Genomic DNA, 21,959 nt, shown 5'->3' on the forward strand with positions numbered 1-21,959 from the left:
ACTTCCTTGGCTCACTACAATTCCCAGATCTCTCACCTCTCATGTCTACACAGAAGTTAGTGCTGTCTTTTCCACCTTAGTCCAAGGACTACAAGTGCTTCATGAAGGTAATGGTTTTTCCTTAAAGGGTACACCTTCCTCTTCCTTCCTCACACAGAGGACTCTCCGTCTGACCCTCTCTGGTCAGAAGCCAGACTCCAACTCCCCTCATTCTACTCCAACTGTCAACCCCTCAATATTCCATCACCAACTACCATTTCAGGCTAGCCACAAGGGAAGGGGGGACCTGTCAGTCATCCTCCCCTCTTTACTACCCAGCAATCCCAGCATTTGAAGCTGAGTCCATCACAAGGGGCACATGAAGCAGAGCCTGAGAAGATGACCTTAGGTTTGTATGGGATTAGCTGGTCCATCAGGTATGCTGGTCCCAAGCCACGTAGGGCTTTAAAGGTCAACATCAGCGCCTTGAATTGTGCTCAGAAACAGATTGCAAGCCAATGTAGATGGGCCAAGTTTGGAGAAGTATGGTCCCTATGGTACATTCCAGTCAACATCCAGGTGCAGAGTTCTGTATAAATTGATATTTCCAAATACTTTTCAAGGGCAACCCTATGTAGAACAAATTGCAGTAGTCTAATCTATATGTAACCAAGGCATGCATCACAGTGGCGAGATCTTTTCTGTTCAGGAAAGGCTGTAGCTGGCTATCCAAATGAAACTGGTAAAAAGCACTCCTGGCCACAGCTGCTACCTGCTGCAGTAGACCTGGGTCCATGAGTACTTCTAAACTACAGACCAGTTCCAGGTCAGACTTTCTGCTTATCACTAGCACTTTCGTTTTGTCAAGATATGAATAAATGAGATGAATACAGTTAAATAAGGTTAATGAGGGGACCACCTAGATCTTTTTTCCCAGGACCCTGGAATCAGTCCTGAATAGTGTGGTCACTGAATGTGAACAGGAAGCTAAAAAGTCCTCAGGTAAAATCTCACCTGAGAGAAGCCACTATTTTTCTCATTCTTCTTGAACATATATGAGCATATGAAATGGAATTATACCAAATCAGACCACTGGCCCATCTAATCCAGTATTGTCTACTTTGACTGGCTGTAGTTCTCCAAGCTATAAGGCAGAGAAAAGTCTTTCCCTACACTGCTATCTCAGATTCATTAACTGGCCTGATAAAGAACTAAAACCTGGAATCTTCTGCTTGCCACATCCCCATTTGTATGCAACACAGTGATGATTTTTTTACCCTCATCCTGCAAGGTTGTAGCATGGGTTACTGACAAACACATGAAGAACTTGTAGCCTGCAAATTGACCAGAAATTATGGGCGTAAATTGGGTATGTTCAAATGTTGCCTACCTATGCTCCATAATTTTCAACATTTTCATTCAGCTGTGAAGCCCCATTAAAGCATGACGACAGCTAGACTGGGAGTGGTTGCTTTAAAATAAAAAAAAACTGGGTTTCAAGAAAAACAATTTTTGAGACCCAATATGTACTCTAACATATTTAGATATATACTCTGAACAGAATTATCAAATGTTGCTGATATGAAAAGGACACTAAGAATATCTTTACTGCCAATTCTCTAATAGGCAGAAATCAGAAGAAGGATGTTTCATTAATTTCTGGTGTTTTTTGTCCTACTTCCTCAACTGTGCTGTGATAGGTCCAAGAAGCCATAGAGAAAAGCATATTCGATTAATGATTCCACTAAACAACCCTTCTTCAAATCCACTAAATCAGTGCTCAATAATTTCCAGAGTGGTCTGCAGCATTAAGAGTTAGCAAAAATTGGCTGAGTTATAGCCGTGATGAAGTGAATCATTTTTGTCCTCCTCATGCACATACAAAGTAAAAAATATTTTTTAGGATAATATGGAAAAAAAAGATTAATAGTATGAGGGAGTTTTTTCCTTAAACTGAAAGATGTATTCTGAAGTCAGAGATATTTTTAAAATAATAAAATAAATAAGCATTAAAAAGAGGTACCTCACTTTTCTATTATTAAAAAAAATCTCTTTTTCTTCCTTCCATATTGACTCAAAGGCAAACAAATAAATGCCCAAGCTACATGATATGTCTGTCTTGAACTGTTTATGCACATGGAATTCTTGCTAAAGCCATTATTGGTCACTACTAGAGATGGGCACGAAACCAGAAAAAAACTAAACCATGCGGTTCGTGGTTTGTCGCATTTCACGAACCACAAACTTGCATGAATCTGCCCCAGTTTGCGATCCAGTTCATTTGGTTCGTGAAAATGTCACATCTAGGTCAGCAAATCATCACTTCCGGGTCAGCAGAAGGTCACGTCTGGGCCAGCAGAAGGCCACTTCTGGGTCAGCAGAAGGGCTGCAGCAAGTTCATCCCCTGATGCCTAGGAAACTGATTGATCGGCACCAGGCTGTCTGCAGTCACGAACCAAAAAATGAACCAAATGAACCAGCCTAAAGTTCATGGCAGTTCATCAGAAATGGGCTATGATGGACTTCCTGTTTGGGATCCATGGAGGTCTAACGCAGCTCCACTTGCGGAGCTGACCGGACTGCCGTTTTAACCGGCCGGCGGGGTGAAAATAGCCCGCGGCCGACTGCTCTCAGGCGGGGAGCAGGCAAAGAACGCTCAAGACCCTAGGGTGAGCTAGATCTCGGACGAGGGGGGGCTCTACACAACGAGTCTCCCCCTGATCCTTGAGGTCCCACCTTGCGACGGGTCGGCTATAATCTCTGCGGCAGTTTTGGGGCCAATTCGGCTGGCATAAGACCTACATACCCAAGCATCGATTGGGGGAAGAAGCTGAGAGGAGAACTTAAAATCGAAACAGCGATTACAACCCGAGAAAAGTGAAGAGAAGGTAAAGATCATTATCTTCTGAGACGGGACAGATTGATAAAAACAGAGAGGAAAAAAAGTAGATTTTTAAACTGCAACAGACTAGTGAAAAGGAGGGGAAGACTCGGCAGGAATCGAATTTAAAAAGAGACTAAGTTTAAAGAAGTTATTAAAGAAATGGGACTATTGTTTTGAATACCTGTGGCTTTGGAGCTGTGAGAAAAAGACACCATCGCGAGATCTGCTGTGGGAAGACGGGAGACAGGAAGTGCGTAATAACAATAGAGTGGCTGGAGAGAAGCGGCCCTTGCTGGAGGGCAGGAAGTAGGGAATCGCCATTTTTGAAAGGGGAAGGGTCGCGGCTTCAGCGGAAGAGGAAGTAGGCCATCTTGGATTACAAAATCATAGAGAAACCATAGAGAAAAGACGCCCGACATTTTGGACTCTTTAAAATTTAATTTCTATAAGAAGACCGGGACATTTAAAATAGAAAAACGTTAAATTTTACGCCACGGAGTTAAGGAAGAGAGCGGATTCGTGGGAGCGAGCTAAAGCAAGCCCCACGATGTCAAAAAAAGAGTGGCAATCGGCAATAGAAAACCTGGATAAAAACCTGGACAAAAAACTTTTAGATATGATTAAAGAACTTAAGGACACGAAATTGGAGCTGATAAAAGAGGTTAAAGAGGTTACACAGACAGTAAAATCGGAGCTGTCAGAAGTGAAAAAAGGTATGGAAACAATACGAAGTGAATTACAAGGAACGCAGCAGAGAGTTAAAACAGTAGAAGACGCGATGGAGAATTTAGCAGACACGCAACAAACAGAGATGAGATTGGTGAAGGGGAGAATGTCAGTTGCAGAAACTAAACATATGGAGAAGCAGCTACGTTTTCCTGGCTTGCCAGAAGTGGAAGGAAAGTCAGCGCAAGAACAGATGACTGAGGTGTTGGCTGAGTACCTGGGGAAGGAGGAGGAGGAAGTTGTGGCTATCCTGGATGTGGCATACCGTGTGAATTCGAGAATAGCAACCCAGAGGAAACTACCAAGAGATGTGATTGTGCAGTTTACAACACGAAATATGAAAGAGAGGATTGTGACAAAACAGTTTCAAGATCCATTGGAGATTGATGGCAAGACGATTATTATAATGAAGGAACTGCCCAGATCAGTGTTACTGGACCGGAAAAAATATAAAGTGCTAATTCAGATTTTGAAGGACATGAAAATCAGGTACAGATGGGAGTTACCGGAAGGAGTGTCCTTTGAGTTTGGAGGGGCCAAAAAACGCATCAGATCTGAGCGAGAGATGGAGCGATTTATTAAGGACAATGAAAAAGACTTACCAACAAGATCATGAGTATGGAGTGTAAAGTATTATCTTGGAATGTAAATGGACTAAACTCACCGAATAAGAGGAAAAATACTTTTCACTGGCTACTAAAACAAAAATGTGACATTGTTTGTTTGCAAGAGACCCATATCAGAAAGCAGGATGTAAAATATTTAAAATCTGGAAAATTGGGCAAAGAATATGTAGCGGCCTCCAACAAGAAAAAAAGAGGAGTGGTGTTGTACATAAAAGAGGAGCTACAGCCAAAATTTGTTATGAGAGATGTGGAAGCTAGATTTGTAGCAGTGGAATGTATTTGGAATTTAAAGAGAGTGTTGGTAGTCGGACTTTATGCACCTAACGGTGCAAAAGAAAGCTTCTTTGAGGATTTAAGGAAGCATTTAGACGATCTTGCATACGACCAGATAATTCTTGCTGGAGACTTCAATGGAGTGACAGACTTGGAACTAGACAAAAAGACTACAACGGCACAAAAGAAAAGAGGACTATTACCAAAGCTTTTTTTTGAGTTGATTCAACAAGAGACTCTTGAAGATGTATGGAGGAGAGAATATCCTAAAAGCAGACAGTTTACTTTTTATTCTGCAAGGCATTCTACATTATCAAGAATTGATATGATCTGGGCCTCAAAAGACTTAGCATTATGGACTAAGGAGGTAGAAATAATGCCTATGGTAGGCTCAGATCACAACCCAATTATGTGGAAATTTGGAAAAAAGAGAAAAAGGAAAGCATGGAGAATAAATGAGGACTTGTTACAGGAAAGAGAGAATATGGAAATACTGAGAAGAGAGACAAAGTTTTTTATACAATACAACGTGAATAAAGAAGTACCAACCAATAAAGTTTGGGATGCTTACAAGGCGGTTGTAAGGGGCATACTAATGGACTTAAATGGTAGAGCAAGAAAGAAGAAAGAGGAGAAAAGACAAGAGATTGAGGAGAAAATAAAAGCCAAAGAAATACAGCTAAAAAAGAGACCAGGGAAAAAGAAGGTATACCAGGAAATTAAAATACTTCAAGAACAGCTAACAGCAATGAGCAATAAAGAATTGGAGTGGAATCTCAAAAGACTGAATCAAAAAGCGTTTGAGGGCGCTAATAAACCTGGGAAGTACCTGGCATGGCAATTGAAGAAGAAAAGGGAAAAGAAGATAATAAATAAAATTTGCGAAGATAACAAAACGTATTTGGAGCAGGCTACCATTAGTAGAGCCTTTTATAAATTTTACGCTAAGCTGTATAATAAAAAAGAAGTAAACAAAGAATCAATAGCGTCATATTTGGAGAAAACCAAACTTCCAGAAATCTCGGAAGCTTGGAGAAATAAGTTGAATAGTGAAGTAACTGACGAGGAAATAAGTAAGGCAATACAATCTGCAAATCTAGGAAAGGCGCCAGGGCCAGATGGACTTACGGCTAAATTCTATAAGACAATGGCTAATGAACTGGCACCATTCCTAAAAGAGGTGATGAATGGGGTTTTAAGGGATCAAAGGATTCCAGAAACTTGGAGTGAAGCGAATATATCATTGATCCCAAAAGAGGGCCAAGACCTGACTAATGTGAAAAATTATAGACCTATATCGCTACTCAACAATGACTATAAAATTTTTGCGAAGATATTGGCGGAGAGATTGAAGGGGTGGCTCTCGGAAGTCATAGAGGAGGAACAAGCAGGCTTTTTGCCAGACAGACAAATAAGAGACAACTTAAGGACAGTGATCAATGCTATTGAATATTATGACAAGCGTTGTGACAAAGAGGTTGGTTTCTTCTTTGTAGACGCTGAAAAAGCGTTTGACAATTTAAACTGGGATTTTATGTTTGCCACTATGGAAAAGCTACAATTGGGAGAAAGATTCATCAGAGCAATTAAGGAAATTTATAGAGACCAGACTGCAGCAATCGTGGTGAATGATGAATTGACCAAGAAATTGACGATAAGTAAAGGAACAAGACAAGGTTGCCCGTTATCTCCATTGTTGTTCATTTTAGTATTGGAGATTCTGATGATACAAATACGTCAAGATGATGAAATTCGTGGAATAAAAATAAAGGACTATTCATACAAGGTCAGAGCATTTGCGGATGACATAATGTTAATTGTAGAGGACCCATTGGAGAACATGCCAAGAGTGATAGATAAGATCAAGGAGTTTGGAGACTTGGCAGGTTTCTTCATTAACAAAAAGAAGTCAAAGATATTATGCAAAAATATGACTAAGCAGAAACAACAATTGTTAATGGAAACAACGGATTGTGAAGTAACAAGTAAAGTGAAATATTTGGGAGTCGAATTAACTGCAAAGAACATAGATCTATTCAAAAACAATTATGAAAAACTATGGACTCAGATAGAGAGAGACTTGATTAAATGGAATAGATTGAATTTGTCATGGTTGGGCAGGATTGCAGCAGTTAAGATGAATGTGTTACCAAGAGTAATGTTTTTGCTACAGACAATACCAATCATCAGAGACTCCAAACAATTTGAAAAATGGCAGAGGAAAATATCAGATTTTGTTTGGGCAGGCAAGAAGCCTCGAGTGAAAGTGAAAGTTTTACAAGATGCAAAGGAAAGAGGCGGAATGCAACTGCCCAATCTGAGACTTTATCATGATGCAATCTGCCTAGTTTGGTTGAAAGAATGGATGACATTAAAGAACAAGAAACTATTAGCCCTAGAGGGATATAAAAAAATATTTGGATGGCACGCATATTTATGGCATGACAAAGTAAAGGTCAACTCGATGTTCCTGCATCACTTTGTTCGGAGAAGTCTATATACAATCTGGAAGAAGTACAGAATTTATCTACAAGAAGGAACCCCTTTGTGGGTGGTTCCATATGAGGTGATAGACCCGAGAGCTGTTGATAATGAACAACAATGTTTAACGTATAAAGAAATAACTAAAACTGAAGCATCCAAACTTAGAATAAAGACACAAGAGGAACTATCACCTAACTACGATTGGTTCCAGTATAGACAGATCAGAGACTTATATAATTCGGACTCTGTAAAGGGAGGTATACGAATAGAGAATTCGGAACTAGAGCAGACCCTTCTTAAAGAAGATAAGAAAAGAATATCCAAGGTATACCAAGTACTGTTGAAGTGGTATACCGAGGATGAGATAGTTAAAACACAAATGGTGAAATGGGCTATAAACTTTAATAAAGAAATAACAATGGAGGCATGGGAATACTTGTGGAAAACTACAATGAAGACAACGACATGTATTAATATCAAAGAGAACATTTATAAAATGATCTATCGTTGGTACATGACACCAAAGAAGATTGCGCTAGGGAATTTGAATACTTCTAATAAATGCTGGAAATGTAAGAAGCATGAGGGCTCCCTCTATCATATGTGGTGGTCGTGTGAGGTAGCCAGGCAGTACTGGGGGGAAATAATAAGAGAAATGAGTGAAATTTTACAATTTCAAATTAATAAGAACCCAGAACTCCTGCTACTGAACTTGGGAATGGAGGGAATTCCAGCCCAACACAGGACGTTGATATTTTATATGACAGCAGCAGCTAGACTTTTGTATGCGCAAAAATGGAAAGTACAAGAAGTGCCAACTATTGAAGATTGGACTTACAAATTGCTGTATATGGCTGAAATGGACAAGATGACAAGAAAATTGAGAGATCTGGACTCAGGGCAGTTCAACACAGACTGGGAGAAGCTGAAACAATACCTGGAGAAGAAATGGGAGGTGGGAGGAAAACTATGGCAGTTTGAGAACTACTGAAGTATTGAAGTAGAGGGGGGAGACTTTACCGGGGGGAGAAGAGATTAATGTGAATTAATAAGCAGTCAGATTAATAGATTGACATATATATAGATATATATAGGTTAACAAACAGAACATAGAGAAAATAATTAATTATAAGGACTAAATATAAGGAGCGATTAACTAACAATATTTTCTTTTTTTTCTGACAAGTTTTGTACCAAACTGAATGTCTGAAGATATAGATGGGTCAAATTGATTGATTACGTGAGGAGAGATATATAGAACTATTATAAAAAGATAGAATGAGTAATATATATAGAGAATAAGTCAAATTGTTTGATATAAACGAATGTATGATCTATATGGTTTATGATATATAGAAATACCTGAAATTGAAAAATTGGGATAAATTGTTTATCTAAGATGGAAACAAAGGCTTACAGTTTGGGCATATAATGTTAAAAATAGTTAAGGATGTACTGCTTAGAATAATGGAGAATATATATTTGTTTTAGATAGAGGAAGCTAATAAAAGTAAGGGAAAGGGGACAAAGGGTTGGAAAGCTGTTGGAAGTCAACAAAAAGGGGGGGGAAAGGGAGGGGGTTAGAGATGAAAAAATTGGGGAAAATTGAATGTAAATGTGGAAATAATGGATTCTAACCCAATAAAAATTTTTCAAAAAAAAAAAAAGAAATGGGCTATGATGAACCGCTGGTTCGTGAACCACGAACCGGCTTGGTTCGTCACAAACTTTGGTTCGTATTTCGGATCGAGCCCATCTCTAGTCACTACACCAATCTGTTCTTCAAACAAGAAAGTTTTATAAATCATTGGGTTCCTTCCAATTATAGTTGAAAATACTCCATTTGTGTGGTGCTTGCTGAGCTGAGCCCAGTTCAGGGGTACTTCACTTTTTCATATATCTCCCTACCCACACTATTTCTTCTTTCCTTCTTCCTGGCAGTCCCTATAAACTCAAAAAGAGTCCAGTAGCACCTTTAAGACTAACCAACTTTATTGTAGCATAAGCTTTCAAGAATCACAGTTCTCTTTGTCATGCATCTGACAAAGAGAGCTGTGATTCTCGAAAGCTTATGCTACAATAAAGTTGGTTAGTCTTAAAGGTGCTACTGGACTCTTTTTGATTTTGCTACTACAGACTAACACAGCTAAATCCTCTGCATCTATGACTTATAAACTCACCTTTTCCTGCATCCTTCTGTCCTTTAAACCTACTAAACAACTTACCTTTTATCTGTCCCCCTGACTTCATCCATATTTATTAATTCACTTCATTTATAACTGCCTTTCCCTACAATGGGGACCCATTGCAACTTACATCATTCCTCTTGCCTCCATATTATCCTCATAGCAACCCTGAGAGGTAGATTAGGCTGAGAGTATGTGACTGGATCAAAGTCACCCAATAAGCTTCTACTGCAGAGAGGTGATTCTAACCTGGCTGTTTCATACCCTACTCTGTAACTCTAACCTCTACACTACACTGGCTGGTGGACTGCTGTTGAACAGATGCAAGTAGGGTGGTGAGTTATGCGAGTCAGATGGTATCAAGTCACCCAGTGTTTGCTGCTGGCCCTGGCCCCAATGAGTCCTCCCTCAATGGCCAAAACAGACTTGGAAAGTGCCATGTCCTCTCCCCCTGCCTTTTCCTAACAGAAACAAAGCCTGGAATACTGGCTAATGACTGCCTAGCAACAGGCACTGAGGGCATCTGGTTAAAGCTACACATGTTCCTTTTATCATTTTGGGATTTTTTAAAACCTAAAATGTTCTTTATTTAGATTTCAATTTTTTCTGCAAACTTGGGGCATTTTTCAGGTATGCAGGAAGATTTCTCTTGTCTGTTCATGGCTCCTGACTCCAGAATTATGTATTCTTAGAGTGGGGTCACATGGCTATTAGTATATGAGAGATTCTAAAGCTGCATAAATATGCCCCAGGACACTTGGAAAGTACTTGGCAAATGTATGGACGGGCATGCCTCCCACCCCTGCATGATGATGTCATGAAAGTGACATCATCATGGAGCGCCGGGAGCACACACGCGTGCTCTGCGCGCGCACGGAGCACCCAAGCAAGGTTTGCCCCAGGCACCTGTGTGCCTAGATACGGCACTGCCTGTGGCTTGTATTGTGTTTAAAAAGGACTTACGCCATTAGATTTTGTTTGTTCGAAAATGTTTTGTTGAATATTCTTTATGAATAACTATATTATGATGACAAGCCCATGTGAACAAACCAGTTTTAACTATGAATAGCCAAAATGCCTAATAAATTTGTATGCCATTGGTGAGAGGCTACAGAGGTATTTAAGTTTTTGTGCAAGATCATTTCCATTTATTTGTAATGCACATAATAATCAACTTGCTTTTACACAGGTGCATTTTGAATATGAGTCTTTTTACATTTGCCTCCTACAGTTTTCATTTGAGTCTTGGGTTTTGAAAAATCTTTAAAATAAACTACTGTTCTTGATTATGTATTCATTTTTCTGCAAAGGTGTTAGTGGACATCAGCTGCTGCTGCAAAAGTGGGTTCTAGTACACATTAAACTTTCAGAGATCAACCATGGCTATTTTTTCAAATGTTTGACAGTAAATAGCAAAATGTTCTTATTTCTCTGTTGTGGCATTACATTCCTTTCACAATTGTGGAGTTCTCAAAATACCAATTATATATTCCACATGATTTATCACTATAATTTTCTGTGCAAAGGAACATTATTTCAAGTGCTACAAAAATCAAAACATTTACCATTATTAAACTTGGATTATAGAGTCTGGGAAAAGTGAAACTTCAGACCAACACAATATGGGGGATAAAAAAGGAATATATACAAGATTTCTCTGAAACTATTTGATAGGGCTGAATATTTTTTTTACCATAACTTAAAGCAAACTGTAGGTGTTCTTAAAAACCCAACTGACAAAACCCTGTTACCTTCACTTTTTGCAGAGTATCTTTCAACTGGTATTCATTTCCTGGTTCAAGGGGAATGCTGGTGACACTGCTTGCTTCATCTAACCATAAAATAAACTTGCTTAGGTTGTATTGCAGGTCTGCCAAAAGATTCTGGTCTTCTTCAAGTCTGTGGTCATAAAAGAAACAACAGTCATATGTATATCATTTAATGTTAAGAAATATTAGGTATTAAAGCTACATGGTGACATACTAGTGGCCAACAGCAGGAGAGATGAAAGCTTAACTTCTTTTACTTTAAGACTGAAAGGAAAACATTTCACTATTATACATTCTTTAATCTGGACTCTGATCTGGAGAACCGGGTTTGATTCCCTACTCTTCCACTTGAAGCCAGCTGGGTGACCTTGGGTCAGTCACAGCTCTTCCAGAGCTCTCTCAGCTCCACCCACCTCACAGGGTGTTTCTTTTGGACATAATAATAACATACTTTGTAAACCCCTCTGAGTGAGTATTAAGTTGTCCTGAAGAGCACTATATAAATTGAATGTTGTTGTTGTTGTTAATGGAAGTCAAGAATGTATCAGTTTAAAACGTTGGAAGCATGCAACTCTTCATCCACCTTTTTATTACAATCCAGGACACTAAACTTTGTCCACAAAGTGCGGACTTTAACAATAAAAGAAAAGGCTAAATATGCCATATTTCTATGGAACTGCTAGGTCTCCTCTATGAAGGGAACAAGAACAGTCCCCATTGCACAGAATGTGTCTTTGCTCCTATAGAACTAGGCATGTTGGCTACTAATCATGATGGATCTCTATTCTCTCATCTGCTCCCAGCTTCCACCCACCACTCAACTGGTTGGCTGGGGGAAAAGGCATAGAATGAGCCTCCCAGGATGCGCTCCTGGAGTAGCATGATGATATTACTCCCAGGAGTGATATCATTGCACAGGACCTAGCAGTGGTCCCATGCTGCTCACTGGGCCAATTTGGGCCCCAAATGGTGTAAAATTCAGGAGCATTCGTAGGGCCTGCATGATGACATCACTCCCCAAAGTGGGCATCATGTTGTGCCAGGAGCATGCATGCAAAGCTCATGTACAAGAACAATCTAGAGGTGAGTGATGGATTGCCTCTGCTCTCACTGGAAGGGGAAGGAGATCTGGTAACCCTAACTATCTCCAGTACTAGAGGAAAGATTCCTCTTTATATTTATGTATATACTTCAAACATTTATACACCACCTTTCCCCAAGGTGGTGAACAACAAACATTAGAACATTTAAATTAAAACAGTATTTAAAATGTATATAAATATTTAACAATTAAAAGATCATACAGACATGCAAACACAACCAAAGAGGAAGGCCAATAAGAGTTTAATTTAATTTAATTTATTCAATTTATACTCCGCCCTCCCCACACAAGTGGGCTCAAGGTGGATCACAACAAGGCTTAAAACACATTACACAATTCAAACCATAATTACCATTAAACACATAAAATACTACATACCACAATTTAAAATACAATGTCTATATAAATATAGAAACAAGAAGAATAGCAGCACATAATTTAGACGATCACCTTTTCACCGTCTCCAAAGTGTTTTTACCAGAAAAATATGTGGGAGATGGAAGGTGACATTGGACAGGAGGGCATATAGTTTATTTCCCCAAACTGGGGAGGGGGTGCACTGCCTAGCATCAACCATATGCCTGGCGGAACAGCTCCATCTTACATACCCGGTGAAATGCTAACAAATCTTTCCAGGCCCTGGTCTCATAAGACAGAGCATTCTACCAGGCTGGGGCCAGGACCAAAAAAGTCCTGGCCCTGGTCGATGCTAGGCAGGCCTACCTAGGGCCAGGGATCTTTAATTGATGTTTTTTCCTCGAGCAAAGAGTCCTCTGGGGCTCATATGGGGAGAGGCAGTCCCACAGATACACTGGTCCCAGTCCACATAGGGCTTTATAGGTTAGTACCAAAACCTTGAACCTGATTCGGTACTCCACCGGTGACCAATGCAGCTGGCGCAATACCAGTGTTATATGCCCCCATATTGGTGTTCCAGCAATGACCCACGCCACTGCATTCTGTACCAGCTGTAACCGCTGGATCAGGTTCAGGGGAAGCCCAGCGTAGAGTGCGTTGCAGTAGTCCAGCCTAGAGGTGACCATTGCTTGGGACATTGTAGTCAAGTCGCGGGACAATAGATAGGGGACAAGTTGCCTGGCTTGTCAAAGATAGTAAAAAGAAGACCTGGCAACCACAATAATTTGATCCTCCATTGTCAGGGAGGAATCAAGAATCACCCCCAGGCTCCTAACACTTGGAGCCAGTGTAAGCACTGCCCCATCGAGTATAGGAACCCAGGGTCCCAGATCCACACTTCCAATGACTCAAGTACATAATCTTCATCTTCGTAGGGTTCAGTTTCAGCCAACTTTGTCTCAACCATCCAGCCACAGCTTCAAAAGCATGCTCCAGGACATCCAGGGCCAATTCAGGCTGGCCATCCAACAACAGATAAAGCTGGGTGTCATCCGTGTATTGGTGAAACCCAAGCTCGAAACTCCGCACCAACTGGGTGGGGGGGGCACATATAGATATTAAATAATAATGGAGAGAGTATCGCTCCCTGTGGCACACCACATACTAGTGGCCTACAGGATGATAGCCTCTCCCCTAGCACCACCCTCTGTCCCCAATCACAGAGAAAGGAGACTAGCCACTGCAGCGCTGTCCCCTGAATCCCCACATCAGCTAGGTGGTGGGTCAAAAGATCATAGTCAACCATACTGAATGCTGCTGAAAGATCCAATAGAATCAGCAGAACCGATCTGCCCCGATCCAGATGACTGCGGAGATTGTCTGTGAGGGCGACCAGCAGTGTCTCCACCCCATGTCCTGAGCAGAAACCAGACTGGAATGAATCTAGGACCGAGTTCTCCTTCAGGAAACTCTGCAGTTGTTTCTCTGCCGACCGCTCAACCACCTTACCCAGAAACAGGAGGTTTGAGACCGGGCAGTAACTGAGCGGGTCAGTGGGATCTAATGATGGTTTCTTCAAAAGAGGCCATACCATTAGAGCCTCCTCTAATCCCCTAGAAAAAACTCCAGAGCTTAAGGACAAGTTTACAATCGCCTCCAAGGAATCCCGTAGTCCGTTGACACTGGCTTTTACCAGCTATGACAGACACGGGTCCAGGGGGCATGTGGTAGGCCACACCACCTGCAGAATCCTGTCCATCTCCTCCCCAAAAAGGGGGCTGAAATGATCAAATATCTGCCCCAGAGACGGCCAAGGGGCCTCTAGTTCACATACTCTGTCAACTGTGGCCGGTAAGTCATGGCGGAGATACAAGATCTTATCAGCAAAAAAGCTCGCAAAGGCCTCACAGTTTATCCCCAAATTCAAATTTTGGTGGTCTCCGCCTGATTGGGAGACCAATGAGCACACCACATTAAACAATTTAGCTGAGTGTGAGCTCCAGGACTGCGTGGTCTGACCATGGCACTAACTCTATTCTGTCCAGAACCACATCCAGTCCCATCCTGAAAATCAAGTCTAGCATGTGGCCCACTTCATGTGTGGGTGCCGATACAAACTGGCAAAGTCCCAGTGTTGCATGGTTGACACCAGGTCCGCAGTCTGTACAAAGGTGGCATCATTAGCATGGGCGTTGAAGTCCCCCAGCACTATCAGCCTGGGGTATACCAAGGCCCACCCCACGACCACCTCCAACAGGCACGGCAGGGCATCTGCTGATGCACTAGGTGGTCGGTACACCAGACAGACAGCCAAACTTTCCTTGGCTCTCCACACCAGTCCCACACAATCAATGTCAGAGATCTTCAGGATGGGAAGCGGCCTGAAGAAGAAACCCTCTTGGATGAGGACTGCCACCCCTCCCCCCCAACACCCTGTTCGCAACTGATTTAATGGGGATATGCCAAATGAAACAGAGAAATTTCACCCACTGGTGGAAGACAATAATAGGAGACAGACAAATATTCACAGGGAGGAAGTTCCAAAGTTTTGGAAGCAAAACTAACAAGGCCCTTTCTGACGTTGCCACCCTCAGATAGCGAGTGCACCCAAAGCAAGGCTTCTGAAAATGACTATAATGGATGGCCTGTGTTTATGGTACAAGACTGCAGAGATACGGTCCCTATAACCCACTCCAGTCAACACTGCAGCCACAGCATTCTGTACCAATTGTAGCTTCTGGACAGTCTTCAAGGTCAACCTCATATAGAAGACATTGGAGTAATCTTATATAAGTGTTAACAGAACATGCAACAGTGTGGCAAGATCTTTCCCACTCAGAATTCATTCATTCATGCATTCATTCAATTTTTATACCACTTCTCGTCAATTAAGAACTTGAAGTGGTTCACAACAATTACAATAATTAAAAACCAATAAAAATATAATATAGAATCATAGAATCATAGGGTTTAAAGGGACCTCTAGGGTCATCTAACCCCCTGCACAATGCAGGAAATTCACAACTACTACTCCCCCTCCCCACTGCCCCAGTGATCCCTGCTCCATGCCCAGAAGATGGCAAAACACATCCAGGATCCCTAACAAGATGGCCTATGGAAAATTTCTACTTGACCCCAAGGTGGCAATTGGCATTACCCCGGACATGTAAGAAGGGCCACAAGAACGAAGCACTGATGTAACCCATTCTGCCCTCCCACTCATGATCTGCCCAGGTTCACAGAATTAGCATTGCTGTCAGATGGTCATCTAGCCTCTGTTTAAAAACTTCCAAAGAAGGAGAGCCCACCACCTCCCAAGGAAGCCTGTTCCACTGAGGGACCGCTCTAACTGTCAGGAAGTTCTTCCTAATGGTTGTTGCGGATTTTCCGGGCTGTATAGCTGTGGTCTTGGCATTGTAGGTCCTGACATTTTGCCAGCAGCTGTGGCTGGCATCTTCAGAGGTGCAGCACCAAAAGACAGAGATCTCTCAGTGTCACAGTGTGGAAAAGATGTTGGCAGGTCATTATGAAAAAGCTTATGAAAAAGCTTATGAAAGCTTATGAAAAGCCTATGAAAAAGCATGGCTTACAAACAGTATTCAGACCCACCAGAAAAATACAACAGATGCTACGTTCAGCAAAAGACAGTAGAGACCCCCTCACCTCTGCAGGAGTATACCATATACCCTGCAGCTGTGGACAAGTTTACATCGGGACCACAAAGCGTAGCATCCAGACAAGAATAAAAGAACATGAAAGACACTGCAGACTTGGACAACCTGAAAAATCAGCAGTGGCTGAACATAGCCTAACTCAAACAGGACACAGTATCCTATTCCAGGACACTAAAATACTGGACAACACCTCCAACTACTTTGTCAGACTGCACAGGGAAGTCAATGAAGTTCATAAGCATAAGCACAATTTCAACAGGAAAGAAGAGACTTTAAGAATGAATAGAGCATGGTTTCAAGTCCTGAAAAACACCAGGCTAACAAAACACTCTATACCCGACAATAGCCCTGCAGAGAAGATTAGCACATCAAGCACCAATCCATATGCAAAAGAACCTCCTCAGGATACAGTGAAGCCTCCCTCCATTAGCATTGCACACCCTGGGAAACTCTTACAGGATGACTCAGCCCAACCCCACCCCTCCTGAGTAGATATAAATGACCTGCCAACATCTTTTCCACACTGTGACACTGAGAGATCTCTGTCTTTTGGTGCTACACCTCTGAAGATGCCAGCCACAGCTGCTGGCGAAACGTCAGGAACTACAATGCCAAGACCACGGCAATACAGCCCGGAAAACCCACAACAACCATCGTTCTCCGGCCGTGAAAGCCTTCGACAATACATATGGTAGCAATGTTAGCAATCTTAGCTAATGTTAGTAATCTTATTACCATAATATTGCTAACATCTATCATGCTAGAATTTTGATTTTTTATTGCATGACATAAATATGTATAAACAGGATCTGTGCTGTGTCAATTTTGTGCTGAGATTAAAGAAATAATGCTTGGGCCCTACGAGAGTGTTGAGTTATGTGCTCTTAGCAGATGTACTGAAAAGCAACTATTACACAGGTAAAGGATAGAGGATACCTGGCATGGCAGTAGTACACATGAAAATGAATTCAGGATTGTGGCTCCTCACAAGCAGAATATGAAATTGCAGTGTGATGTTCCTGCAAACAGAGCTAACGTAATTTTAATTTGCATTAAGCATAGCATCCATGTCATCAAATGTAAGAGATTCAGCCAACTCCACAACAGTTAGAGCTCATCTGAAGTATTGTGATCTGTCCTGTGATTTTTGCTTTGAGAAAGATGTAGGAAAACGATGGTTCACAGAGGGCAAGAAGGGCAATAAAAGTAGCTAGGTGTTTCACTTGCCAAGAAATGAGAGAACTGAGGGGAAATATGATCACTTCTGTTGGCCTGGCACTGAATTTACTGTATTGAGCAAAGGGCTGGACTGCTTCCCACTCTATGATTCTCAGGTGAAGTTGCATTCACTGGTTGTGTCAGCAACACACTATTCCTTTATCTGAAACTCATGGCAGGCCAGATGAAATTCTTACACTTTAAAAAAATGAGATAAGAGCAGATGCATGAGTTCTTTCATATTAAATAAGGTAGGTTTGATCATATTAACGTTACACTGATTATATTGGAATTACATTGTTTAATTTACTTTAATTGCATCCAAATAAAATGCTTAGAAGTGAGTATTATATAGCTGACATCTTGCGTGAATTGTTTTCTTCATGCCAACTACTGTTTAGAGTACACTGATATGGTTCATCTTCAAAGCAAGGACAGTATACCAAATCTGCTTATAGTGTTCTATGAATTGGGAGACTTTGTACCTCCTACCTTGAGAAGGAGCCCACTTAAATTTCATGGCCATTCAATTGGAATTGGATGAGACAGCAAGCTATTCCCCCTGCAAGTTGGGATTCTGGACCAACTTTTGGAGACAAGCCCTGAAAGAGTCCACTCAGAAGCTTACTTGGGCCTATTCAATGGGGCTTATTCCCGGAAAAGTGTTCTTGGGATTTCATTGTGGTCCTTGTTAGGGATTCTGGTCTGGAGTAGACATGGGCACGAACAGCATTACGAACAGAAAAAAACCACGAACAGCCCAATCTGCTATTCGCGAGCAAGCTGTTCGTGAGGCCCCATCCTAAACCAACAGGTGGTCATTAAAAGCCTTGTGCGTTGCCTTCTGCAGCCCTTCAGCAAGCTAGACGGTCTGGTGCCTGCTGCAATCAATCCCACTGGCAATCAGAGGGAGGGACTGAACTCTGTCTGAACTCCTTCTGGCTTTCCTTCTGGCTTTAACCCTTCAAAGTACTTCCAGCAAAGAGTCCCGTTTTTGCCACTGTGAACACAAAATGACAACAAAGGGAAGGGCCTTTCTCGGGGTGCAATCTCTCTGAAACTTGGGGGTTCTTCAGAGGACAATGAGGACTATGTCACCTGCAAATTTCGTGGGTATTGGACATTGGGAAGGTCCATTTGTAACCCCTCAAAATAGCTGACTTCCAACAGGCAGTTCCATTTTAGTCACTGTGAACAGAAAATGACAGAAAAGAGTGGTGGGGGGAACACATGGATCATGCCTTTCCTGGGGTGCAATCTCTCTGAAACGGGGGGGGGGCTTCAGAGAACAGTGGGGACTAAAGGGGGAGAGCCATGGATCATGCCTTTCCTGGGGTGTAATCTCTCTGAAACTGGGTAGTCTTCAGAGGACAGTGGGGACTAAAGGGGGAGAGCTATGGATCATGCCTTTCCTGGGGTGCAATCTCTCTGAAACTGAGGGGTTCTTCAGAGGACAGTGGGGACTAAAGGGGGAGAGCCATGGATCATGCCTTTCTCAGGGTGCAATCTCTCTGAAATGGGGGGGGCTCTTTAGAGGACAGTGAGGACTAAAGGGATCATGTCTTTCTCAGGGTGCAATCTCTCTGAAACTGGGGGGGGGTCTTTAGAGAACAGTGAGGACTAAAGGGGGAGAGCCATGGATCATGCCTTTCCTGGGGTACAATCTCTCTGAATCCAGGGGGGGGGGTCTTCAGAGGACAGTGAGGTCTAATGGAGGAGAGCCATGGATCATGCCTTTTCCAGGATGCAATCTCTCTGAAACTGAGGGAGTCTTCAGAGGACAGTGGGGACTAAAGGGGGAGAGCCATGGATCATGCCTTTCTTGGGGTGCAATCTCTCTGAAACTGGGGGGGGGTGTCTTTAGAGGACAGTGAGGATTAAAGGGGGAGAGCCAGGGGTCATGCCTTTCTCAGGGTGCAATCTCTCTGAAACTGGGGGGGGTGTCTTTAGAGGACAGTGAGGACTAAAGGGATCATGCCTTTCTCGGGATGCAATCTCTCTGAAACTGGGGAGTCTTTAGAGGACAGTGAAGATGAAAGGGGGAGAGCCATGGATCATGCCATTCTCTGAGTGCAATCTCTCTGAATCTGGGGGGGGGTCATCAGAGGACAGTGAGGATTAAAGGGGGAGAGCCATGGATCATGCCTTTCTTGGGGTGCAATCTCTCTGAAACCAGGGGGGGTGTCTTCAGAGGACAGTGAGGTCTAATGGGGAAGAGCCATGGATCATGCATTTCCTGAGGTGCAGTCTGTCTGAAACTGGGGGGGGGGGTCTTCAGAGGACAGTGAGGACTAAAGGGGTAGAGCCATGGAGCATGCTTTTCCAAGGTGCAATCTCTCTGAAACTGCGGGGGGGGGTGTCTTCAGAGGACAGTGGGGATTAAAGGGGGAGAGCCATGGATCATGCCTTTCCTGGGGTGCAATCTCTCTGAAACTGGGGGGGGGTGTCTTCAGAGGACACTGAGGACTAAACGGGGAGAGCCATGGGTCATGCCTTTCTAGTGGTGCAATCTTTCTGAAACCGGGGGGGGGGGTGGGGTTCTTCAGAGGACAGTGAGGACTAAAGAGGGAGAGCCATGGATCTTGCTTTTCCAGAGTGCAATCTCTCTGAAACTGGGGGGGGGGGGTCTTCAGAGGACAGTGACGACTATATCCCCCGCAAATTTGGTGGGTATTGGACGTTGGGAAGATTCTCCCAGCTGCGAGAGGGACGGGGAGAATCTCCCCACCTCTCTTGCACTTGGCAGGCAGCCTGGCTTTCCGACTGCTCTCCTTGCCCTTTAAACTATCAGCTGGCAGTCAGCAGGGGGAATTCTCCCCTGCCCCCTGTCAGCTGATAGTTTAAAGGGATCTTTAAAGGGCCAGGTAAGTGGTTTTGAGGGGAGGGGGTGCTAAGTGGGGTGGGGTTTGGGGTGGGGGTGGTTCTGGCCCCCACGAACAACAATCATGTCCGGGAACAGTTCATGTTCGTCCATGTTCATTGTTCATTGTTCGCGGATGGCACTGAATGTTGAACAGGGTGTTCAGACTTTTTTTTTCCATTCGTGCCCATGTCTAGTCTGGAGTAGAGAGAGCAGAATATAAAAGCTGGGTGGGTGTAGTGCACTCCCGATGAAACATACAGCTACGGTTTGATGCAGTTTTCCTGGTTTGTAATTTCGCAGTAAAGGTCCGACCTTTACTGCGAAATATACTGATTTTTGCTGCGTAGCATGAGTAGGATTGATTGAACTTGGAATAGATTGTGGCCTGAGGAAAGATTATATACAATCTGAAACGAGCGAAGAGGGAATTGGCCGGCGTCTGCTCATTGCCCCTCCAACTACCCTTATTCAGCGTTGTCTTGAATTCAGCCTGACATCGCAACTGCTTCGCTTCAAAGTCCAGTGCTGACGGCTTAATAAACATTCATAACTGTGACAATTGCCATTATTATATGTACGCCAGAGACTCTCTAAGTCTTGATTGTCCTTTGTACCGATACCTCTTTACCATTGTGCAATATCACTTTTTGTCTTAATTGATTATCACATTATATGAATTGCTTACACATATATGAATTGTGTTGAATACGAACTGAATATATGAATTGTGTTGACATTGTGTTCAGTTTGGTGCACTTCCTTCTTGTCCTTTGGAGTTGTAATTTCTGAGCAGCAAGGAGCGGGAGGTCTAGCCTGAGGGGCCTTCCAGGGTTGGTTTCAATAGCAATGAGGTCATAAAGCATGGTATGCTTTCATATTAAACAGCCATAGGCACCAACATTCTTCATAGAAGGTGATAGCATGAAGCCAGCTAATACTAGGGATTGTCTTGGCTTCTAATTTTGCCTTTTGGAACTGAGTCAACCATAGTAATATCATTGGCTCACCTGCCAATTTAATTATTATTTATTTGAAGCATTTGTATGCTGCCTTTCTACCCAAATAGGGTCCCCAAGGGGAGAAAGCTAAATCAGTAAAAAAAAAGGGGGGGGAGAAAGGAAAGAATAATTGGGTCTGAAACAGGCAGTTGTCATACTAAGAGATGGTCATGTGCAGGCAGTTGTCACACTAAGAGATGCTCATGTACAGACTTTTGAGTAAGTCTGTATAGAGTTATATCTTGGAGTCTTTTTGTTGTTGACTAGGCTTCACACTTAGTAAAAAAAAATTATAACCACTTTATTTCATAACAGTTCCAGTTCTGTGGAGTTTGTGTTTATAAATATTACTGATGGTGAGACTCTCTGAGGAAACTATGACAGAAATGGGAGCAGACCTAGGCGTCTCATTGGGAGCAGACCTAGGCGTCTCATTGGCAGCTCACCTTGGAATATAGCTTATTAGCTTTATTTATGGTTTGGTTTTACTCACAACTAAACCAGTGGCTTTCTGTACTACTCTCTTTAACAACTGCTTTTACTGTTCAGCCCAACTTATAATTCAGCCCCTTGTGTGAGGTTAGCAGCTATTGTTCCAGCATAGCCCCTACCAGAGGGACTTTCTGTATTATGGTCATTATATTATGAATATTGCGGATTGTCTGCTTTTCTACAGATGTCTGAATTATTTTCATTGAGTTTACTTAGTTTTACAGAATTGTATGTTAACACAGATATACACTGGTGATATTACAATTCTGTACATACATATATAATTTTGTATTATTCATATTTAGTAGATTCTTTCACAGTGATCCCT

The 21,959-nt window shown here is 42.4% G+C and overlaps 1 protein-coding gene across 1 annotated transcript in view; it reads right to left on the reverse strand.

Annotated features, from left to right (window-relative positions):
- DMD (dystrophin) overlaps positions 1-21,959 on the reverse strand; it is a 2,144,806-nt gene that overhangs the window by 705,360 nt on the left and 1,417,487 nt on the right. Inside the window, exon 45 of the mRNA XM_054973282.1 lies at positions 10,910-11,057. Coding sequence (XP_054829257.1) covers positions 10,910-11,057 — 148 coding nt within the window. The remainder of the gene's footprint in view (positions 1-10,909; positions 11,058-21,959) is intronic.

This window comes from Eublepharis macularius, chromosome 3, assembly GCF_028583425.1.
Source record: "Eublepharis macularius isolate TG4126 chromosome 3, MPM_Emac_v1.0, whole genome shotgun sequence".
In the NCBI taxonomy this organism is placed as follows: Eukaryota; Metazoa; Chordata; class Lepidosauria; order Squamata; family Eublepharidae; genus Eublepharis; species Eublepharis macularius.